Raw genomic sequence first — 21,199 nt, 5'->3', positions numbered from 1 at the left:
ATTAGTCAGGCAACCAGTTATACACAAACTAGTTTGCATCAAATGCTGCAATTACCCAAAAAAATTCAACAAAAAAAAAACAATAAAATCTTTCAATAAATGTTTTATTACACTAAATAGCATAATAATATTTACATATGGTAAGCAAACTTATCTTCTAATTACTATCATAGATAAAGGAACATTAATTAAAAATGTATGTATGTATTTCAGATGTTACAAAAATATTACATATGAATGTTTTAAGGTTGTTGAATAAATTAACAATCTATGATTATAATATCATTTTAGCCTAATTCTAAGAGAATCTAATTGTCAGGTAATGGTCACAACCGTTATTAAAATTCTATGTAAAAATTTAATACAAAAGTGTTCACATTTATATTCTATTAGAATTAAGCACTTCTTTTGTATACATACATTTGAATATATTTGAAAGGAACAATGTAGAAATAACAAAACTTTAAGGAAAAACTAGCAACAGACTAGAACTTCAGCTTCTATTTATACGGCGTGTATTTGGTGTCTAAGCTGGTCAGATGGTGTATTTCAAAACAAGCCAAACTATAGATATTTTATAACTGCAATGTTATCTTATGAATGAACATCTTGTAACTTCAGATTGTGGTATGTACCAACCGGTATGGTGTGATGGTGTTAAACTACAATGAAAGATAACTCAATGATTATAACAATTTGGTAAACAAACAAAAATAACGCGGAAGATCAAGCCAATCTTTAAAATTATGATCACGACACAATGATACAAAAGTGTACTATAAATAACCTAAGGAAGCAATTTATGGTGAGGCTTAACAACAAAAATTACATTTCCACAAAAGCTCAATAGATATCACTGGTTATTAGTATAAAAATTAAATTTATACATCAATTTAATTTTTATGTAGATATGAATGACAATACAAAGACATACACAGTTACAAGTAAAATGTTATTTGTATAAAAAGCACAATGTATAAATATGATTACATCCATCGCATGAGTATGAACAAATACAGATGGTCTACGTCATGTCTTCCAGAGTTTTGGTTTCAGCTCTAAACTAGTTAGATATGAGTCGAATCCTGATAACTATCTATTTTGTCGGAAAGACACGATAGACCACTCTGTATAATATTGCCATGATAAATAAATGTCATATCTGTACGTACAAATATTTTAAATTTTAATATTATGTTCCATAACAAACTTTTCCAACTTTAGTGGAAAATTACAAATTTTATCACTAAAATATTTATAGCCTGCTATAGCGAAACTGATGGCATATAAAACGTTAAGATTTGTATTTACATAAATTAAATTGTAAAAGAACACTGACCGAAATCTGCAATAATTCAGTAATGGCTGTTTCACTGCATTATGTACGTACATATTTATTTTGTTCCATTTGTTGAGTTGATATGGATATATTTAATGATTGTTAATGTGAGAATTAAGATAGTTCTTATGGGATAATTTACAGACTTTGTGAGTAAAACAGTCCATCTAGTGATGTCAAATAGTTGTCAGTTCTAATAGAACGAAAACAAAAGTTATGCCATTCAGCTTCCAACAGACTTTCCGAGTAATAAAATTGCTAGCCCAGAAGCTAGTCTACGTTTATTTAACGTTTATACCGTTTTATGCGACTTGTTATCATTTTAATAGAAAATTAAATATCAGTCTGTGATTATTACACTTTTTGTCACAAAAATGTGCTCAAAGCTATTACATTAAGTATTATCAAACTATCATAGGCACTGATACATTTTCACAACATAGAGGTTTTTATGTAAAAAAATCAATAGAAACAATTATTGCGTTAACCAAGCGAGCATTAATATTTGAGCTGATATGATAATCATTCGCCAATACTATTAGGCACAAAAATAATTCTATAACCAACCTCTTCAAGTAACTTTTTGTGTGTACAAAGCGCTTGTCACCTTGCACGTGGAACTAATTTCACAACTCTGAGTGTAAAAAAGAATCTCGCAAGAGTAAGCGTTCTAAAACTACCACAGCAACATATTTCTATTTTTGCGTAAAAGTTTCATTAATTTGAAATTCCTTTGGTGGTAAACACAACATTACTGTGATCGACCTCAATGACGAAGGTCAAAGGTGACAACAAAGTCCAAAACCTAATTTTCTCGACACTTGTTAGTAAAAAAGCCAAGTTTTGAGTAAAATCGTCGCTTTATAAAAATATGTTGCAGATTTGTTAAATGGGGCGTCCTCCGGTCCTACCTACTGTTAAAATTTATCTATCTCTGGAAGCCATTAAATTTTTGTAATTTTGTGTGTTTATGCGTTTGACTAAATTATTTATCATATTTTGATATGATGCACAGTGACTAGAAAAAAAGTAACCTCGCTAGAAATAAGAATGACTAGAAAAAAGTAACAAAACAACCATAATAAATTGCAACGCAACTAATGCAAAATCATTAAACTTAACATTTCTAAATATAAATCACAATCTGGGCAAAAACTGCCCTTGAACACAAGCATTCGAGATGATTGGAGAAATTATCAAACACTATTGTGTCTCCTATGTAAAAGCGAAAACTAATAAAAACTATACGTTTCTAGGCTGAACTACTGTATTATTGTTCAAACGCAAAGGCGTTTCATTGTTAGAATTTTCATCAGCAGGCATTTGCTCGGTTTGTATGTTGCCTTCAAATCCAGGATTCAGTATAATATTTGGAACTAGTTCTATAATCTCTTGTTCTTCTGGAACTATGAACGGTTAAAGTAGCATCGTACTTACAATAAAACTACAGTAGAATCACCAAACTTACCACTAGGAAGGCGACATTCTTGGTATAATAAGAAACATGTTCCCAATCCGAGTAATATGAGAGTTCCCATGACTATGCCCACAGCCACCGCCCAGACTCTTGTGTCGAACTTGTCGGCGCCAGCTAACATACGTCGAGCCAATTCTGAATTAAAAAACATCTTTTGCTACAAGGGGTGGTTACAATTGACCACTTTATTACAAAGCAATAAAGGCATTAATTTAATAAAACGCAAAAGCGACTGTCGTTACTGCAAAAGTGGTCCATTATACTATTTTAACTACAGTGCAAGGCAGCCACATCAATAATAAAGTGCAGAATCCTACCTTCTTCTCGGTATTCATGTGATGTTGTACCTATTACTTCAGTTATTTCTCCCCTACCTAGCTTGTTGGTTGCCCAAATTCTAAATTCATAGCTAGTGTTGGGTTGTAATTTATACACGTCGATTTGCCTCTGAAAATGTATAGAAATTTAATGATTCTCGTAACAGAAAATCCTACTCGGTTAAAAAATTTCTCTTCACACGATTCTTATATTAAAGACAGTTCGTGCGGTCATTTATTGTCGAGAGGGCCCAAGCCGTGTCAGTAGATTAAGAATAATTATAAACACAAATGAAAATGTATGAAAGCAATATATTTGTAAATATATTCATAAGATCTCTCTTAGAAAGCTCATGATTGAAAGAAATATCAGCTTAAAATATTCTAGAACATTTCATAACATCCTTGGCGCTCTAAACTCCAATTTAATGTGAGCAAAAAATTTGAGTGAGACGTTTTCAAGGTGTTCCACGACTGTGGCTGTTTTTTGTAAGTAATAATTAAATCGATAAATCAATTAAATAGTTTAATCACCACGTGGACGATATAAACAATAAATAATTAATTAAGTAAAACAATATTATTTCGTCATCGAGCAAACATAATTGCAATTAAAGTACAAAAAGTAGTCAATACTTTCCCACAAAACCCAATTCCATTATATGCATAAACATGAGAATAAGCTAATTAAAAATAGATTCATTTTGCTGGCAGAAATCTTGGATAAATAAAAACTCACTGAATTTGGTGTGATATGATTTGGCGAAATAGGCAACCAGTCACCATTAGAACCAGCTAATCGGTATTGAGCAGTAAAATTTATTATTGGATATCCACCAGTACCATTTACTTCCCATAATATTAAAGCAATAATAGAACTTGGCCGCACAGTCACATTTTCTAAAGCTGGTGGAGGTGCTGAAATATTACTATGTAAAAACTGTTGTTGCAAAGAACAACTTACTTCTAACTGAAACTTTCATTTGTGCTTTTTCATCATCCACTGCATTTGCTTTTGAGCAGGAATATGTTCCTGCATCTTTTCTTGCAACAGATGGAATCAGTAAAGAACCATTATCTAAAATTTTCATTTGAGATCGTTGGTGTCCCTCAGTTTTTTCTTTAACCCACATAACATCTTTGGTATTATGTATAGGACATGGCAGTGTTAAATTACGTCCAAGATCCACGCCAAACTCTTTAATTTTTAAACCTGCAAATTCGTGATTACCCAAGTTTCACTGACAATTATTAAGAACAAACCTTTTGCAGTTATGAAACATAAAAATACACACAGAACTGATACCTTTTTAATGCACATACTTCCATATTTTTACGGGAGATTTATATAAAAAATATTTATTTCTAAATATTATTCACAAACATATCACTTTTTTCCTGTTAGAGTATGTACTTAAGACAAAAATTCACATTTTTTGTAGAAGTTTTGGTCTCGAAACTGATACAAATAACACCATAAAAATAATCAAATACAACACCCAAGTGCAAATTATTGATCGCCAATATGAGAGCACTAAAATCCCCAGAAAGCATACAAAACCCAATGAAGGCGTCGAGAGCTTGTAGAAACTGTTGTGGTACCACTGCTACCGGCGCACTTCTGTCATCTGTCTGCTTCTACCTGTCATATTTGACAAGCAGAGTTGTATAGATGTGACAAACTTCGGTTCGATCAATCACTAAAGGCAAGTTTTAATGTGTTTGTGTTTTTAATAAAGCTTTTATTTATAAACGCGATGTAATTCAGAGCAAACTTTTATTTATGGCGGTTGTTGTTAGTGGAAACTCTCACAGAAGAAGAGTTTTATAAGATAAAATTTGTATTAAAAATGAAATGAAGTGAGTAAATTAAGTAATTTTCACTTATGATGAATAAATACACTTGATTAAAAAGGGTGAGTGATTCTGTGAAATCATAATAATGTTTTACTCTTTTTTTTAATTTCGTTCACATGATGTTCTGATTGTTTATCTTTGCCTAGATTCTGGAAACTAATAATAAAATGACAAGTATATTTTCTTTGTCACTGATAAATACAGTTTTTTTTAATTAGATTGGCGCAACACATTTTGTAGATTTCATTTAGTATTGGACAAACATCTCATTTTGTTAGACCAAATTTTACGTCTGATGTATATTATTCAGTCATCTATTATTATGTCTGTGTATTTATAATCGACCCTAAGGAAGTTGAGGACCTCTTATCATTTGATTTGTTAATAACAGTGAGTTTTCTTATCTCTTTATTAATCGGAACGGTTAATTTATTCGAGACAGCAATATAAATTTAATACTTTATTATTTAGTTTTTGGGTATACGACCAATTTTGTTTTGTTATTTTTGTTTTTCAGTGTTTTATCGCTCCTGTCATGTTCCAAAATGAAATAAAAATCACTCCACAATTTTTGTTTTTCTTTTTGATGTACCTTTTCTTTGTTAACGTAAAACGAAGCTTTAAAGTTGATTCATTTTCTACTCAGTTTATTCCCACACCTTTTGTGTTTGATTTGATAAAGTAAATATTTATTACATGTATTGGATTTTCCGCAACCACAAGCGTGCTGGAAATAATTATTTTCCGCACCATTTTGACAAGCGACTATTTGCGCCGCAATGCCAAAGGCGGGAACTGTTCATAATTCCTTCCGTTCTTCTTGAAACCTTTTTTCAATATCCACTGATAAAATGTGGATTCAGTCAAAACTATAAAAAGTCAACAAAGTTCTAAGAACGATGGCTGCTTGTGGGAAAAAGTTATTCTTAACACTGTTTCCTAACTTCACTATATTTTCGAATTAAATTTATGAAAACGTGTAACGGGGTAGGATAGTAAAAAGTCATACGAAGTTGAAATCCACTTTTATAAAATTTCGTATCGTTTGTACACAATACAAGCACTTCAACATGTTTAGAATTAAAACGTAAACGAATAACCAAATAACAATTAATAAATAGAATAATTATTGTACTTGTTGGTCTTCAGGATTTAATTGTGTCTAAAGAGGGTTTTGTGGCGATAAACGGACAAGCCCTGCTGTTAAAGCCTTTCGGGTTAGCTAAAGAATAAAAAGAGACATTATTTATTTGCTACCCCCATAAACATTTGTGACTATTATGAAAGTGGAGTAAAAGTTAGTGTTACTTTGATGGTGCGTTCAAATTTTGGACCACAAATAGCATGTATCAAGTTTTTTGCTAATGTCATAGCGAAACTTTTTTCCGAATGATCAAAGCCCAACCTTTCAACTTTGTACTTTTTTGCGGCATTTTTTTTGTACAAAGGCAACATTAAAAGTTAAAATTTCAACTCTCTCGTGTTTCCGTGAATTTGACGACCAATAAACCCTCTGGATGACTAAATCACAATTCAATTAAGAATTTTTAGTTATGAGCCAATCAAAATCGTAATGGTTTTGTTTGCCCCACAGAATGTAATGAATGTTGTGATGTAAAGTATGGTAATATTTCTCATAAACCTCCTAACCGATCGGGATTTAGTATTAGTTATTGGAAAAAAGAAAGGACGTCGCGGCGCCGGTGCGCAATAGGAAAAGTAACCTTTGACATTTACCCAGCTACAACCGGGCGAACGATATTCTTCCTGCTTACTCGTATTGTCATGTACCAATTAAAATATTGAATTTTGATAAATTCAATTTTATCTTCTCATTGCTTTAGTCGTGATAATATTTAGAATTAATATCGACCGGAAGTATGTATTGAAAATTCATTCTTGTCTTCAATAATTTAAAACCACTTCAAATAATTTCCTGAAAATTAATTAAAGGAGACTCTCCCACGCCATGAAAATAAGTAATTGGTTTCATGTTGACCGTTCGTGATACCACTTTTGATGAAATGCTTATTAAGAAATTCATAAATATTTGCACAAAATTAATTGACCGCAGTTTCTGTACACAATAAAAATTAATGTTTTCTTTGGTGATCATTGTAGATTATTTCTCCATCGCTTTAGTAGGCTCCAGACCCAGTGCTCGTCGATCAATAAGGTTTCGTCTCGACGCCTAGATCGGGTACACCCGCATATTCGCACCTTACTCTAAACCTTATTGCGAAAACAGTTGGTGCTCGTTTTCCGTATCGGCGGTAAAATGGATTTAAAAACAATCTTGGATTTTTCCTTAAACCGTTTAAGTATAAGTGAGACATGATTTAAACTTGTTAATACGAATTAGTGACGAACGATGTGTTTAAGTGTAGAAGATTCTTTTCAAGTATCTGAAGGTGTGTAAAGATGTGCACGGTATTTAAAAGCTAATGGAAGAAACTCAAAGTGGATAAGTTTTTTATCTTGTTATAAATCTGAACAGTATAGTTCGTCATTGTCTGTTTTCCCCCAGGTACACACCTACTTTTAGTTTTATGTTTCTGCTTCACGATTTGTTTATTAGGATGCTGAAAATCTAGTATTGTTGTTGTTCTAGCATGATTAGCTCTGTCTTGAGTGTAATTTTTTATAATCATACAGTTTTTATGTGGAGTATCCTATTGTTTACAAACACGTTTCTGCAATTTAAGAAGTGAGAATAACTTCTTAACCTGTGGTTAAAAATTCTTCATAAATTTTATCATTGGGCCCTATAGTTTCTACTATAGTTTTTCAAATTTTAAATTGTAGGTTCTAAAACATTCATTTTTCTCAATTCTGTATTTTTCAATGCAGATGCAGATTTTATCATCTTTGGCCCGGAATTTTCGATTTTTGGATTCTCATATATGAGATTCTACGATATTAAACAAAATTTCCAGTTTTCGAGTCTTAAAATAAAAAAAATGACCTTTTTAAAGATTTAATTCATCTCTTTAGACATATTTTATTTTTCCACATTTTTTTTTCAAAACAATATAACTTCATGTTAAATTTCTAGATCGAAATTTTTACCTACAAGTAAAAATAGAAATCTAGGTTTTAGAATGGATCTGGCTATTTAATTTTCATTTTTGAAACAATTAATTTTTGTAGTCATTGCATTGAATTTAGGTTTCGAAACGACGAAAGTTCATTCGTTTATGTATTGTGTCTTGATTTTTTTCATTTCTAGATGATCAGCATTTCATTGAATAATAAAAATATTAGAACAAATTTGGATTTTCTATTCATTGCTGTTTCTTTCGTCACAATTTTGAGACTAAAATATTGAAAATTCGCCTTTTTATGTTTGTAAAGTGACTTATTTACGTACGATACCTAAGAAACTATGAACCACAGATAATAATAAATATTTAATGTTTGCCCAGTTTTATTGGCCCAAGGCACGGTTTGATTAAATAAATATTAGTGAATTTTATTTCTGATTAATGTTTAAACTTCCGACAGTTTTAGACACTCATTTGTGTATCTTTCTTCACACTGCACTGATATAATAAAATCATTTAAAATCTGATCTAACATGAACGTTTATACAGGTGTTCCTACAGCAAGATAGAACTCATTAATATGAACAATAATTTCAACTAAAAAAGTTAGTTTTTGTCTTTAAAAAGTTAAAGCGTCTTAGAGTTGGTAACATTGAACTGATTTATTTAAGAAATTTGTACATTAAACTAGAAAAAAATGACGAATGGCATTTATATAAATCTATATTTTCTTTCATTTCTGGTTTTTACACTGAATTATTTTTATGAATTTTCTTTTGATTTCGATTTGGCAACATATTATTGACCAATGTATCAAAATTGTTCGTTGTATTTTGTGAGTGATTACCATGACTAAAGTTCATAAACGTAAAAATCTCTGGTATTCTGGTAATGCCATTTTTTGCGGGAATTTCGGAACACCTGTATATACATTTATGTGTGGTGTAAATATGTGAAGAAATGGACAATATCTTCGCTCTTTCAGCTCGAATGTAATTAATTGATTAATACATAAATAAACGAACGGTTGTACGCACCGAAAACAACCCAAACAGAGAAAAACACTATAATACAATCACTATAATCCGTGATAATTTCTAAATGGGATTATCAAATAACGTTAGTAAGACTTCCTACAAGTCCTTTTTCCTCTACGTGGTTCAATAATTGGAACTGACATTATTATTGAACGCGTACAAATCGAAACAAATACAAGTTTTATTAATTATCATAATTGCGACTTTCTTATACGTTTCTCCGTGTTCTAAATGTATTTTTGTTAAATTATGTTCAAAACCTAAATTAAACTAAGTAACCTTTAGTAGATATACTTAGGTACACTTTAATTATGTAATAGGTGTAAAAATCATCACCACAATGATGTGTCGACCTTTTTAGGTCACGGAAGGTTCTGCATTTTGTTCATAAATTAAACAAACATATTTATCTAAAAGATATTTTTAGGTACCTACCGTTGTGACATTTATTGTCAGTATGCTTGTGCAGTGTTACGTGTTATACTTTGATGTTTCTCCTCGGCAAAAATTACTGAAAATTTAGTAGTGGGCATTGGACCAACCCTGGAGAAGAGCAAAAATAGCACAAAAAATAAAATTTTAACACCAATAAAAATAATCGTCAAATTTAAAAGGAAATGAACCAACTAATTGAAAAAGAGGTAATAAAAGTACAACCAATTTATTGCAATTCGTTATAAATAACATCTCTGTAGTTACGTACGTAAAGTTTACCTCATTTTGCATTGTACGCCTTGGGCAGAATAATCATGTCCTCAACAAAGTTTACAAACGCAACTTAACGACCCTTCTTAAATTAGATATTCAATAAGTTTTCATCCACGAAATTATGCTTAAAGTGGAATTCCAACTTGCGAGTGGCTTACACATGAAACATAAATAGTTCAATACTATGCTAATTTTTTTTTAAATTGGACTTTATTATAGATGTTATTTTTAAAACTGATCATGCAAGCATATCACAAGCTCAGTATTAGCAGTGGTTGATCTGCTGCGCTTTTTATCAATATCAATGTACCTGAAATCACCGTGGTTGGATTTGCATTTTAAATATTACAAAAAAACGGCAATACTATTCCTTTCTATTTGACTCTTTATAACTTTTGTGATCTGGGCAACACTGACCAACAATTTTTATTATATCAGAGTATAATGGCAAATTTTGTTTACGCAAAAAAGCAAAATGCCATTGTAGTCGAATATAATACAAGATTTTATCCAAAGCCCATTAGAGCTTTTACAACAGACAAATTTATTAGCATTTAGAAAGCCATGCCTGCGTTGTTATCATGGAAGTGTGTCATTAGTGTCATTACATTATTTTTCCTAATTTGAATCTTAAATATTCCCAAGTTGCTATGGAAACAAAGCTATTCTAACATTCCGTATCGAAATGGATATTCTAGCACTGAAAACGAATTGGAAAATAGCGAAAATAGCTCTGTTACAAGAACAAATTAGGAAAAATAATATAAAAACCTCGTTCATAAGGCCATTTAGGCACTCATCCATTATAAAACTCGCGGCTTTGCCGCTCGTTTTATAAACTTGGATTCGTGCCTAAAAAATTGCCTTATGAAACTCGGTGTTTTAATATACTATTATGGATTACATTATTTAAACAGGAATATGAGTGACTATTTTCCTCAGAAAATTTCAACCAATCATATTAACGCATTTGACAGAATAACCTAGCAACGGAGAAATATTGAATATTCGATGCACGTGCATAGAATGAATATTTTTTTAATATTTGTAAAACATTCGACTATTGATTATTATTAAAATACATTTATTGATTTAAGTTATACAATAAGTTATGAATTACTCGCTGCAATGGAAGCGCGTTTGTTGAATATTTGATTGTAATTCATCCAAAAGTATTTGCGTGGAATTTTCTTCGAAAAATAGTCCTCCATGCATGCCATCTTTGAAAATTTTTATTCGTGCACTTCGCACTCGTAAAAGTATTCGCGTATCTGGCATGAACTTAGGATATAAAACTACTGAATATTCAAGCACTAATGCTAATATTAGGGTATTTGCACGGCTACTTTGCTGTTTCACAGACATCTTTCGTTCATTCTTTCATCTTAACACATCATTCTAAATGAAAAAGCATGACATTTTACGGGAAATTCTCTTCGAATATAACCCCTATGTACGAAATACCTTACATTCGGGATACTATTGAATATTGACAGTAACTATTCACACGGTAGCATGGTAACAAATTTGAAATCGAAGCCTTCATGAAATGTGTAATGTGCACTTGCATTCCAGTTATTGACGTGATCCTTTTTTCCTACTCGACGTCGAAAGAAACGTGCATCAAATTAGACCGGTTTGTTTAATAGGTGTACTAGAACCAACTTTGATTATTAAGAATTTATTAGACGAAATAACGATCTTTCGATTAAAGTAGCATACAGGTCGTATAGTTTGATTTTCGTATCTATAAAATAGTATACTATTGCGACTAAAAGTTTAGCATTGTTTAATGCAGTGCCAACAGCGATATAACAAGTAAAATTAATTGGACACGACCACACTACGGTTTTATTCCCTCGTGTTAGAAAAGTTGTGTTTATTAATAAAGCCTTTAAAGTGCGTGCATGTATTGTACACTTCAGAATCAGATCGCACATGAAACGAATTTAAATTCACGTGAACAATGAACGCAAATCCAAATAATTTCACTCGATTTTTTTTACTTTTCCAGCAACAATAATGCTGATATTTTGGAACTGGTTACCAAAGGTCTAAGGTGGACGAGTGTCCTCGTCAGCCATGCTCATCAAGGAATATCGTATTCCTTTGCCGCTTACGGTGGAGGAATATCGAATTGCCCAGCTTTATATGATTGCAGTAAGTATTTTTTTCTAGTCAATTCACAGTTGTGATTATAGTCATCATAAAATTAGATTTAGTTTTAACTCTAAAATTTTGGCAGCGGATTCACATAAATTTTTTGATGGATTGATGATGTATGTTCCAATTGCCAAACAGTGTACTTAAGTGAATAAACTATTATGGTTGCTGCTCTTAAAAAAACAAGTGGTAATAATAATATATAACAAACTATGTACGGGATTGGTAAATACGACATTTTTTTCACCAATTCAATAATCTATTAAACTCACCAGTATCATCGGTGATCTGGAATAACTTCAATAACTTTCTGTAAACACCTCAAATCTGAAAATCATTGCACAAACAGAGTTATGTTGGAGACTCGTCACGTAAATTCATCCACAGACAGTTTCTTGATATATAGGCACCGGATTTTTAAGTTCTTTGAAATTTCCTTCTTCGTTCCTTTGGATCATTCTGAATTTATACTTCTCGACTTTTGTCTTTGAATAATGGAATTCTGAATATCCTCAACATAAAAATAAGGATTTTTCGATTTTCCTTTCATGTTTGTAGTCAACATTATACACGTAATTCACTCTTGTTTTACAGTCTTTTTTACGAATATGGACAGAAAAGTTTATGCATTTGATTCCTTCCCTCCTTCATTTATGAAGGTTTTTACGTTCTTTAGGAGTTTGCCGATTTTGGGGATTCCTCTCTACTCAAAAGATTACTTCTTTTCCAAAGCAGCGGATGTTGACAATAACTAATTCTTTACCGCGTTTAATTAGTACTGCGCCGACAAATTTCCTGAGGACTAATTCGTAGAATAACAAACTTATATACATAATTTACACACCCTTCGTAATTCACGTGACATCCAAATGTATGTAAATTACTATAATCTACAAGAGTACATTATTTAGTAATAGATCCTAGATGATATCAAATCATGTTGCCATAATTACATTCTTGCATACATGAATATTACATGGTACTATTTTTTTAATTAGAAAAAGAGTCGGGAAGAAAGCAGCGGGGCTGGAAGTGGCGTTGAAATTTTAGTCAACGAACCTTACAAAGATGGGCCTGGCGGACAAGGACAATATACACACAAAATTTATCATGTAGGAAGTCATTTACCAGGCAAGTACCACTCCTACTACCACCTCTAACTTAAAAAAAACTTTCTTAGGATGGCTGAAAGGCATTCTTCCAAAAACTGCTCTGATGGTTGAAGAAGAGGCCTGGAACGCTTATCCCTACACCAAAACTAGATACACTTGTCCTTTCGTTGAAAAATTTTCTTTAGAAATTGAAACTTATTACTACGATGACAATGGTCATCAAGAAAATGTGTTTAATTTAACGGGTAGTGATCTCAGGAATAGAATTGTGGATGTGATAGACGTTGTTAAGGATCAATTGTATGGTGCTGATTACATGAAAAATGAAGATCCATCTTTTTATCAATCGGAAAAGTCAGGTAGAGGACCATTGTCCGAAAATTGGTTGGACGAGTACTGGAAAGAGGTTCAAGGAAAACCTCAACCGTTACCAAATGGGAAATCGCTCATGTGCGCTTATAAGTTATGTAAAGTGGAATTTAGGTATTGGGGGATGCAAGCGAAAATAGAAAAATTTATACATGACACAGGTAATAATCTTCCGCTCTTTGTATTAGCTACAGCATTGTTTCTAGCGCTTCGAAAAACGATGCTCCGAGCTCATAGACAAGCGTGGGCATGGCAGGATGAATGGCACGGTTTAACCATGGAAGACATACGAGAAATAGAAAGACAAACTCAACTCGCGCTGAAAAGGAAAATGGGACAGAATGATGAAGAAATAGGTAACACTTTACATCTTAAATTCATTTTATTGTCGAGCCGCGAACTTTAAACATTCTCAAGGAAGAACCTTGGCACTTCTAAAATTAGCAATACTCCAAAATATTTATACATGCTTGATTGTTTGAGTTTGTGGATATTATACAGACTTCAATGACTCTTTTATTTACTGAGTTTTCTTATAAAGGAGTGTATATTAACATAGTGATATTAAATTGGAATTTATGGATAAATAGTCCGTCATTTCGCGCAGTTAATCTTAAATATAGAATGTCCCTGAACTAGACCACAAGAATGTAACCAACTCATTTCGCAACAAGCAGTAAATGTAGAAAGAAAATTCTTTCAGATGAAGACGACAATTTGAATAACAGCACTACCAAAGAAGACCCAGAAAAGACTCTAGCTGCGACGCTTGGAAGTATAGAAGTTTCAGAAGATAGCCCTTTAATGACAAAAAACATAAACATTCCTTCAATCCAGACGGCCATTAGCTCAGATCCTGATCTTTCACCCGACGATGAATTACTAGGACCCCATAAGTATGTGCATTTTTTATAGCTTCAACAGTTTGTGATTTCTTATTGAAGGCGCGAAGAGAAATGGCAACAGCAGAGAGGATTACATTCGCCAAGCTCATCTTCCATAAAGAGCTTCGATTTACAAGTTGCAAATTGGAGAATAGAAAGTTTAGGAAGAGAGTCAGAGTCAGGCTCAGATGAAGAGTTTTTCGACTGTGAAGGTAACTAATTGGATTGTCCCACCACTATTTTAAAACACATCTTTCAGATTCTTCATCCTTGGCTAAGTGGAGTTCTTTAGACCTTTTAACAGAAGAAGATGCAGATACTACCTCACCCACAGTCGTCGTTGACAGAAACGGTAAACTTTTTATTCAATTTTTCGATTGATTTCTTAAAATCCGCTTTTAAACAGATGACAGTATATTTTCTCCAACATTCCTGCAACGAGTGGCTAGCGAACGAAGCAACCGTAAATTAATGCAAAGAGGAAAGGTAAATTCTCTCGACGCTTCGTGTCCGGAATCCCCAAGTGCATCACCTGCACATCTTCCATGCAACACAACAGTTTTGTTGCTGGTGCTTCATGCTGGAAGTGTTTTAGACGCGAATATTGATGTAACCGCAAAGAAATCCGATGTTACTACACTACGTGGAGCATTTGAATCTGTAATGCGCCAACATTATCCCTCGCTCTTAGGTCACATTGCAATAAGATTGGTATCTTGCTCTTCTATTTGTACAGAAAGCCTTGCAATTTTGTCTAGGTACGTCACAGCGAACACTGTAGTTGTTATTAATGACGTTTTTTCAGTCTTAGCCCATATAGTTTTGATGTGTCGCCTTCGTGTATTGATGTACCTCAGATAACACATGATTCTATTCCTATTGGTGCTATTCCAATTTTAGCAACGTCGACGTCTGACTATCAAGAAACAGTATCACGGACAATCACTGCAGTAAATGCAACTTATCAAGGTAGGATCCTTCATGTAAGCACGAAGGAAAAATTAGTTTTTTCCAGAATTTCTTAGGTCAGAAGAGGGCCAAGGCTTCACCGGACAAGTATCCATCGTCGCTGATTCGATCGGATCTATTGTAGCGTACGACGCTCTATCTAGATCTATCAAGTATCAATCGAGACACGGTAGTGAAAACAGTATATTAGATAACGACAACTACCATAGAGGTGAGAATTTAAACACCACTCCAACTCCTCGAGCACGTTCTTTCAGATGAAGTGCAAATTAACGAAACAGGTTATTTGACGGCACCGTCTCCTCGAAGAAGATCATCTTCAACAAGTGAACAGTCTAATCAAGTGAAATTTGAATTCGACACCACCGATTTCTTTATGTTTGGTAGTCCTTTAGCGTTAGTTCTAGCGTATAGAAAAGTTGCGGCCACCGACGAAAAGTCAAGTTAGTTTTCATTGTTATGATTGAACTGTGTTGCAATGTGACAACTTTTAGGTGTTATAACCCGTCCAAGTTGTCTTCAAGTTTACAATTTGTTCCATCCTACAGACCCAGTCGCGGCGCGTTTAGAACCACTTTTGTCTGCAAGATTTTCAATACTGCCACCAGTTAATGTAGCTAGGTATGCGAAATATCCGTTGGGGAATGGTCAACCTTATCATTTACGTAAGTCGCCTTATTGACTCCCATATCTACTTCTTGTAGACAGCTTCGTCTTTTGAAAAACAATAACATTTTCTTGCATTCTTTTAGTTGAAATTCTTCAAACTAACCCGCAGATGTTCAGCGATACTCAACACAGACGTTTATCTGAAGTTTCGATACAAAGTACTGTTTCTGGGTTGATTGATAATATTCCTCTTCAAGCTGTTAATGCTTGTAAGTAAACTATAATGCTTTTAACTTAACGTTATAATTATTGTCTCCAGTACAACAAAAATGGTGGGGCGGAAAAAGAATGGACTACGCGTTATATTGCCCAGAAGGACTATCGAATTTCCCAACCAACGCATTACCACATCTCTTCCATGCAAGTTATTGGGAAAGCTGCGATGTGATTGCTTTCATCCTCCGCCAAGTTGGTGGAATAGAAGCGGCGCCTTTATCAGGCGTTGAAGACCGAGAATTATGTTTCAAGCCGGGACAACCTAGAGAAAAGTGGATAAAGAAGAGAACTTCAGTTAAAGTCAAAGTAAGTTTTTTTGTTCTTTATATTCTTGAAGGGTAACAACATGAATTGTAGAATGTCACCGCCAACCATCGAGCAAACGATATAATTGTGAGAGAAGGGGCGCCACAAGTTCTAACAGCGCGATTTATGTATGGACCATTAGATATGGTTGCTTTAACTGGAGAAAAAGTGGATATTCATGTTATGAAAGAAGTTTCTCTTGGGGAATGGGTACAAATCGCTACTGAAGTCACTGATAAAACGGGAAGAGTAGTACATGCAATTCCGGATGAAAAATCACTCGGGTATGGGCTCTACCCGATCAAGGTAACGCCAATTGAAATTTAGAACGTTTTCTTTTCTCTAATTCTGGAACACTCACTGCAAATTTCATTTCAAAGATGTAACAAAATTTATTAAATGCACACATTTCTGCGAAATTTGCATTCTTCATTGAAACGTTTAATTACACTTCTAAAAATACAGACCTGCAATAATAGGGAAATGTGGTTGAAAACATTAACAACATATTAGGGTGTAAATACATAACTCTTAGATTTGTAAAATGAGAGTATTTTATATTTTAGATGGTTGTCCGAGGCGACCACACGTCGGTCGACTTTTTCATGGCTGTAGTTCCTCCAAAGACAGAATGTATAGTGTTTAGTATCGACGGTTCCTTTACCGCCAGTATGTCAGTCACTGGAAGAGACCCCAAAGTCAGAGCTGGTGCCGTTGACGTAGTCAGGTAAACATTGCGGTACTCTGACGTTTCGTTTCTTTACGATTTTTTTAAGACACTGGCAAGAACTCGGTTACCTGATCGTGTACATAACAGGAAGACCTGATATGCAACACCGAAGAGTTGTTTCCTGGCTGTCACAACATAATTTCCCTCACGGACTTGTGTCATTTGCGGATGGCCTTTCCACAGATCCTTTGGGACATAAAGCGGCGTATCTAAATAACTTAATACAAGTAAAAGGGTTGGCATTCTTATTTGTTTCTTATTCACCGTTTTTTTTTGTAGAATCATGGAGTAATAATTCATTCTGCATACGGCAGTAGCAAAGATATAAGTGTATATACCTCAGTTGGACTTAAACCAAAACAAATATTTATTGTGGGAAAAGCATCAAAGAAACAACATGCTCAAGCAACAATCCTAATAGATGGTTACGCTGCTCATCTTACAATGTTGATGGCTCACGGTGGATCCAGACCTGCTCAAGGAAATGCCCGAATGGTTTTACCGCGGGGATATTTCGGTTTACCAGGTCAAAGCTTTTCGAGAAGGAGAAGGTAAGTTTATGAATTGTGATGAATATTTTGCCTGTATTATTGGATTACGCTCTTCTTCTATTAATCGAATGGTAGAGGGTAGTTTAATATGCATGTAGTGGTGTCACTGTTTCAGCCACGACACGGGCATCTCATCTCCTGCGCGCAACAGTGGCTTTCTGAAGCGCAAAGTTTACATTAGTCATGTCTAACATTGACGATAGTTACTTAGGATATGGTAATTATTTTCATAACTTGCACTCACCAGTAGATATTTCGCACCAGAAATCTAACCAATAAAAACATTTTAAATAATTCAAAGATAAATAAATTTTAACCATATAATAATCATTTACCTGTAAGTGCCTAACTTATTATATAAAATATCTACTAATTAATTTATTACACTTAAATTATGGTTTCATAAAATGGCCTTAAACGTGCTTACGCAAAACATTGTAGACTTCATACAGTTGTAAATATTAGTTTAAAAAGTCTTTAATCTTTTTTTCTTATTATCGTTTCTCAGTTTCTTTTTACATATCTGTTGTGTTTTTAGTTACTTATGAAATCTACAATATTTAGCAACTAAATATTAATTTACGAGTTTTTCTACTCTCTATAATATTTAGTTGTGAGATAAATCGCACTGGCTGACTCTGGGAGCTTTTAATGGATTGTATGTTGGCTTTAGGAACTTGTTATGATTAATGGAACGAACGGTCAGATACATGCATAAAATGAGTCAGATACATGCATAAAATGAGTTCTATTCCATATAAACAATCAAAGAGCAATCAAAGAGTAGTTTTTTTATTTCCATCACTTTTACCGTAAAAAGTTTTGGTGCGATTGTTTTCAGTAAACTAAACGAAATGTTAAATGTCTGTTTCCCTCCCACAACAGTCTCAACAATGCAGCAACGCCTTCGAGCAAAATTCTGATTATTTTAGCCTAGCTGTAAAAATTTTATTGGGATTAGTAGTAATGACGAAATTTATTTCGCAGCCGTTCAGCTAAAAGAGCAACATCATACCCGATAGCTTCAGAGGTAACACCATTGGAAAGATCTTTAAGTTCTCGACGCTATCAGTTGCCAAAACCTACGCTTTCAACTATTGGAAACCATAGTTCCGGATAAGTAGCTCCTATTGAGCTTCAACGTATACATGTAGTATTATAAATTAATAACACTTTTAGATCTTGCCATTGTTTATATTTTTCTACCTTTTAACACATGAAATTATGCTATGATTGAAAGTGTTGTTGTCGGCTGTTGATTAAACAAAGTATTTTTTGTACCATTGCTTTCAGATACTGTTACATACAATGAACAAGTAAAATGTATTCGTTTACTTAGTTCAAAAAATTGTTTTGTTAATACTTAGAAATTTTATTGTAATGTATGACTTATCACGATGTGATGTTAAGCGGTTCAAAAAAGTGTAAAATGTGTAGGTAACTGATAATTAGGTAATTTAAATAAGATATATATTTAAACCTGCTTGTTCATTGTTATAAATGTTGTGTAAATAATAAGATATTGTAAAAAATAGATATAAATATATTTAAAGAAACTATATTTTGTGAAATAATTACCCGTATTAACTAAAATAATTTAGGTACTATATCAATCGCAAAATCTTGGAAATTAGTATGGTTTGTAAACACGTCCGTAGACATAAGTCAATCACTAAAAATAATTACATTTCCGGTAGAAGCAATTTAGGATAACTTAAAAACTATTTTATATTTATAATATTACGATACATTTTTTGCAATAATCTTGTTTCAAGCTCAGGTAACATTTTATTTATAAAATGTTTTCGCAGTGACACAAAATTTAAAAGCAAGATTAAAAACTGATGAATTTGTGCTTCCATGCGTTTTAAAACGCAGCTTTTAAATGAAAATTTGCTTGTTTCTACGGACAGTTATGCTAGAAAAATGTCTGTATGTCGAACCCACTTGGCGTAATTTAGCTTTTCCTGAAAAGCTGGATTATACGGCTATGACTTATAATGCTATAGGTACATACAAGTGTAAAATACTTTAGCATATTGGAAATTATGTGGACAAAAATATCAGTGAATTTCCAAATTTAAAAAATAAATTATGGCTATCTTTAACTGGAAATCGTGCATTTTTTAGGTGAAAAATTTTGACGATTTTATAAGTAAGCTATTCTCTGAAAGCAGAAAAAATCTACATCACTCAAAAAAAATCGTATTGCTCGAAATGTCTTGCATTGCACGGTATAAACAATCCGTCTCCGCGATGAATTTAATTAAATATCTACTCTTAGAAATTAAATATGTTAATAATTAAATATAAACTAAACCAAATATATAAATTACGGTTCCAAACACCAATGAAAATTAGTAAAATATTCCCAACGCATTTCGAATTTTTCCGACTTTCTTAAACTTGCTCATTCTAACACGCAAGATGTTCATTAAATCTTCATTGAAGTTTCTGGTATAGGGACTGTTGGAAACTAAAATTATCATCGGAAATGTAAATCTAATGAATTTTTATTGTTATATTTTTATCGTGTCTAAAACGACTAAATTTTTTATTCGATATATTTCAACTTGTGAGAGAAAATTAAGGCGTGATGAACTGTTAAATGGATTGTTTTTTATTACAAACAACAAAATTCAACATTTTATCACTTTCGGTAAGAAAAAAAATTGTATTATTTGAAAGTGTTTATCTTACAATAACTAATACAGGATTGTTTTATTTATTTTCAACGGCTAAATGCCATAAATTGTATAAATGTAAAATCATAAGAAAAGTATTAATATTGTAATGCTCTAAGTACTTTTTTAAGTGAAAAATAGCCACGAAATTCTCATCGGAAGTGGCATACATACATTAAATTGCCATTATATAATTCGTAAAGGACTGTAAGTAACTTAGATTTTATTTAAGCAATATACTCTGTGTTGTAAAATACAAGCAGAATGAGTTTTACAACACACGTGTATAAAAAGCAAGAACCTTTTTCTTTTCCTGAATGCAAACTTTTGTGACAAAAAATTAAATAAGAAACCCAAGACATTTGTAAGTTTCAGGATCCTTGCAATTCCATCTATTATTTAATTTATTGTAGGTTGTGATAGATGAAAAAATTAATATATGTATATTTCATTATTATGTGTGCTTTATTGTCTTCACCGACACCACCGTTTACATCGTTAGAAAAATTCTCGATCTCTTCATTACAAATTTTGAAGCCAAACTTTCTCTAGTTGCTTGTTGTTTTCGAAAACTTCAGTACAAGCATCGAGTGGAAATAAAATCAATATGAAGTGTAGGACTCAATTGAATATCCTTAATGTATTTTTAAAATTTTCGACATTTTTAAATGAAGTAATTAACACTTAATCAGCAATATAATTTATTTGACAGGTCAAGATTGGTACAATTTCCATTTAATATGAGGACTTCCGTTATTTCACTTTTT

At 32.7% G+C, this 21,199-nt stretch overlaps 3 protein-coding genes across 5 annotated transcripts in view; 1 reads left to right on the top strand and 2 right to left on the bottom strand.

Moving 5' to 3' along the window:
• Pect (phosphoethanolamine cytidylyltransferase) overlaps window positions 1-21,199 on the bottom strand; it is a 29,108-nt gene that overhangs the window by 5,717 nt on the left and 2,192 nt on the right. The window lies entirely within an intron of this gene.
• On the bottom strand, window positions 91-5,276 carry LOC148179146 (contactin-1). 2 transcript variants are annotated; one of them, XM_088031096.1, is made up of 6 exons: window positions 4,397-5,276; window positions 4,098-4,346; window positions 3,873-4,051; window positions 3,134-3,263; window positions 2,808-2,930; window positions 91-2,745 (listed from the first exon to the last, which is right to left on the bottom strand). In XM_088031096.1, exons 1-6 carry the CDS (start codon window positions 4,452-4,454, stop codon window positions 2,582-2,584), a joined length of 903 nt encoding a protein of 300 aa, XP_087887222.1. In that variant the 5' UTR covers window positions 4,455-5,276; the 3' UTR covers window positions 91-2,581. The 2 variants fall into 2 exon arrangements, with proteins under 2 accessions (XP_087887222.1, XP_087887220.1); XM_088031094.1 differs by having other exon boundaries at window positions 2,808-2,951; window positions 4,397-5,275.
• rdgB (retinal degeneration B) lies at window positions 4,752-20,886 on the top strand. 2 transcript variants are annotated; one of them, XM_088031093.1, is made up of 21 exons: window positions 4,752-4,839; window positions 11,794-11,939; window positions 12,941-13,073; window positions 13,123-13,584; window positions 13,630-13,779; window positions 14,127-14,319; window positions 14,368-14,519; window positions 14,567-14,659; window positions 14,714-15,065; window positions 15,113-15,276; window positions 15,323-15,487; window positions 15,534-15,719; window positions 15,771-15,941; window positions 16,029-16,154; window positions 16,205-16,467; window positions 16,519-16,773; window positions 17,034-17,194; window positions 17,244-17,424; window positions 17,477-17,748; window positions 17,864-17,965; window positions 18,736-18,827. In XM_088031093.1, exons 2-20 carry the CDS (start codon window positions 11,862-11,864, stop codon window positions 17,937-17,939), a joined length of 3,633 nt encoding a protein of 1,210 aa, XP_087887219.1. In that variant the 5' UTR covers window positions 4,752-4,839; window positions 11,794-11,861; the 3' UTR covers window positions 17,940-17,965; window positions 18,736-18,827. The 2 variants fall into 2 exon arrangements, with proteins under 2 accessions (XP_087887219.1, XP_087887218.1); XM_088031092.1 differs by lacking the exon at window positions 17,864-17,965 and having other exon boundaries at window positions 18,736-20,886.

This window comes from Gnatocerus cornutus, chromosome 2, assembly GCF_029298725.1.
Source record: "Gnatocerus cornutus isolate USDA-ARS CGAHR chromosome 2, icGnaCorn1.1, whole genome shotgun sequence".
Lineage (NCBI taxonomy): Eukaryota > Metazoa > Arthropoda > Insecta > Coleoptera > Tenebrionidae > Gnatocerus > Gnatocerus cornutus.
This window is presented reverse-complemented; position numbering and strand designations above follow the sequence as displayed.

Coding starts and splice junctions, on each gene's coding strand:
- LOC148179146 (XM_088031094.1), bottom strand. CDS start 4,454: ATGTGCATTAAAAAGGTATCAGTTCTGTGTGTATTTTTATGTTTCATA. Junction 2,952..3,133: donor ACATGAATACCGAGAAGAAG/GTAGGATTCTGC, acceptor TTTTTAATTCAG/AATTGGCTCGACGTATGTTA. Junction 2,746..2,807: donor AGAATGTCGCCTTCCTAGTG/GTAAGTTTGGTG, acceptor AACCGTTCATAG/TTCCAGAAGAACAAGAGATT.
- rdgB (XM_088031092.1), top strand. CDS start 11,862: ATGCTCATCAAGGAATATCGTATTCCTTTGCCGCTTACGGTGGAGGAA. Junction 14,660..14,713: donor AGTCGTCGTTGACAGAAACG/GTAAACTTTTTA, acceptor GCTTTTAAACAG/ATGACAGTATATTTTCTCCA. Junction 16,468..16,518: donor GAACTTCAGTTAAAGTCAAA/GTAAGTTTTTTT, acceptor CATGAATTGTAG/AATGTCACCGCCAACCATCG.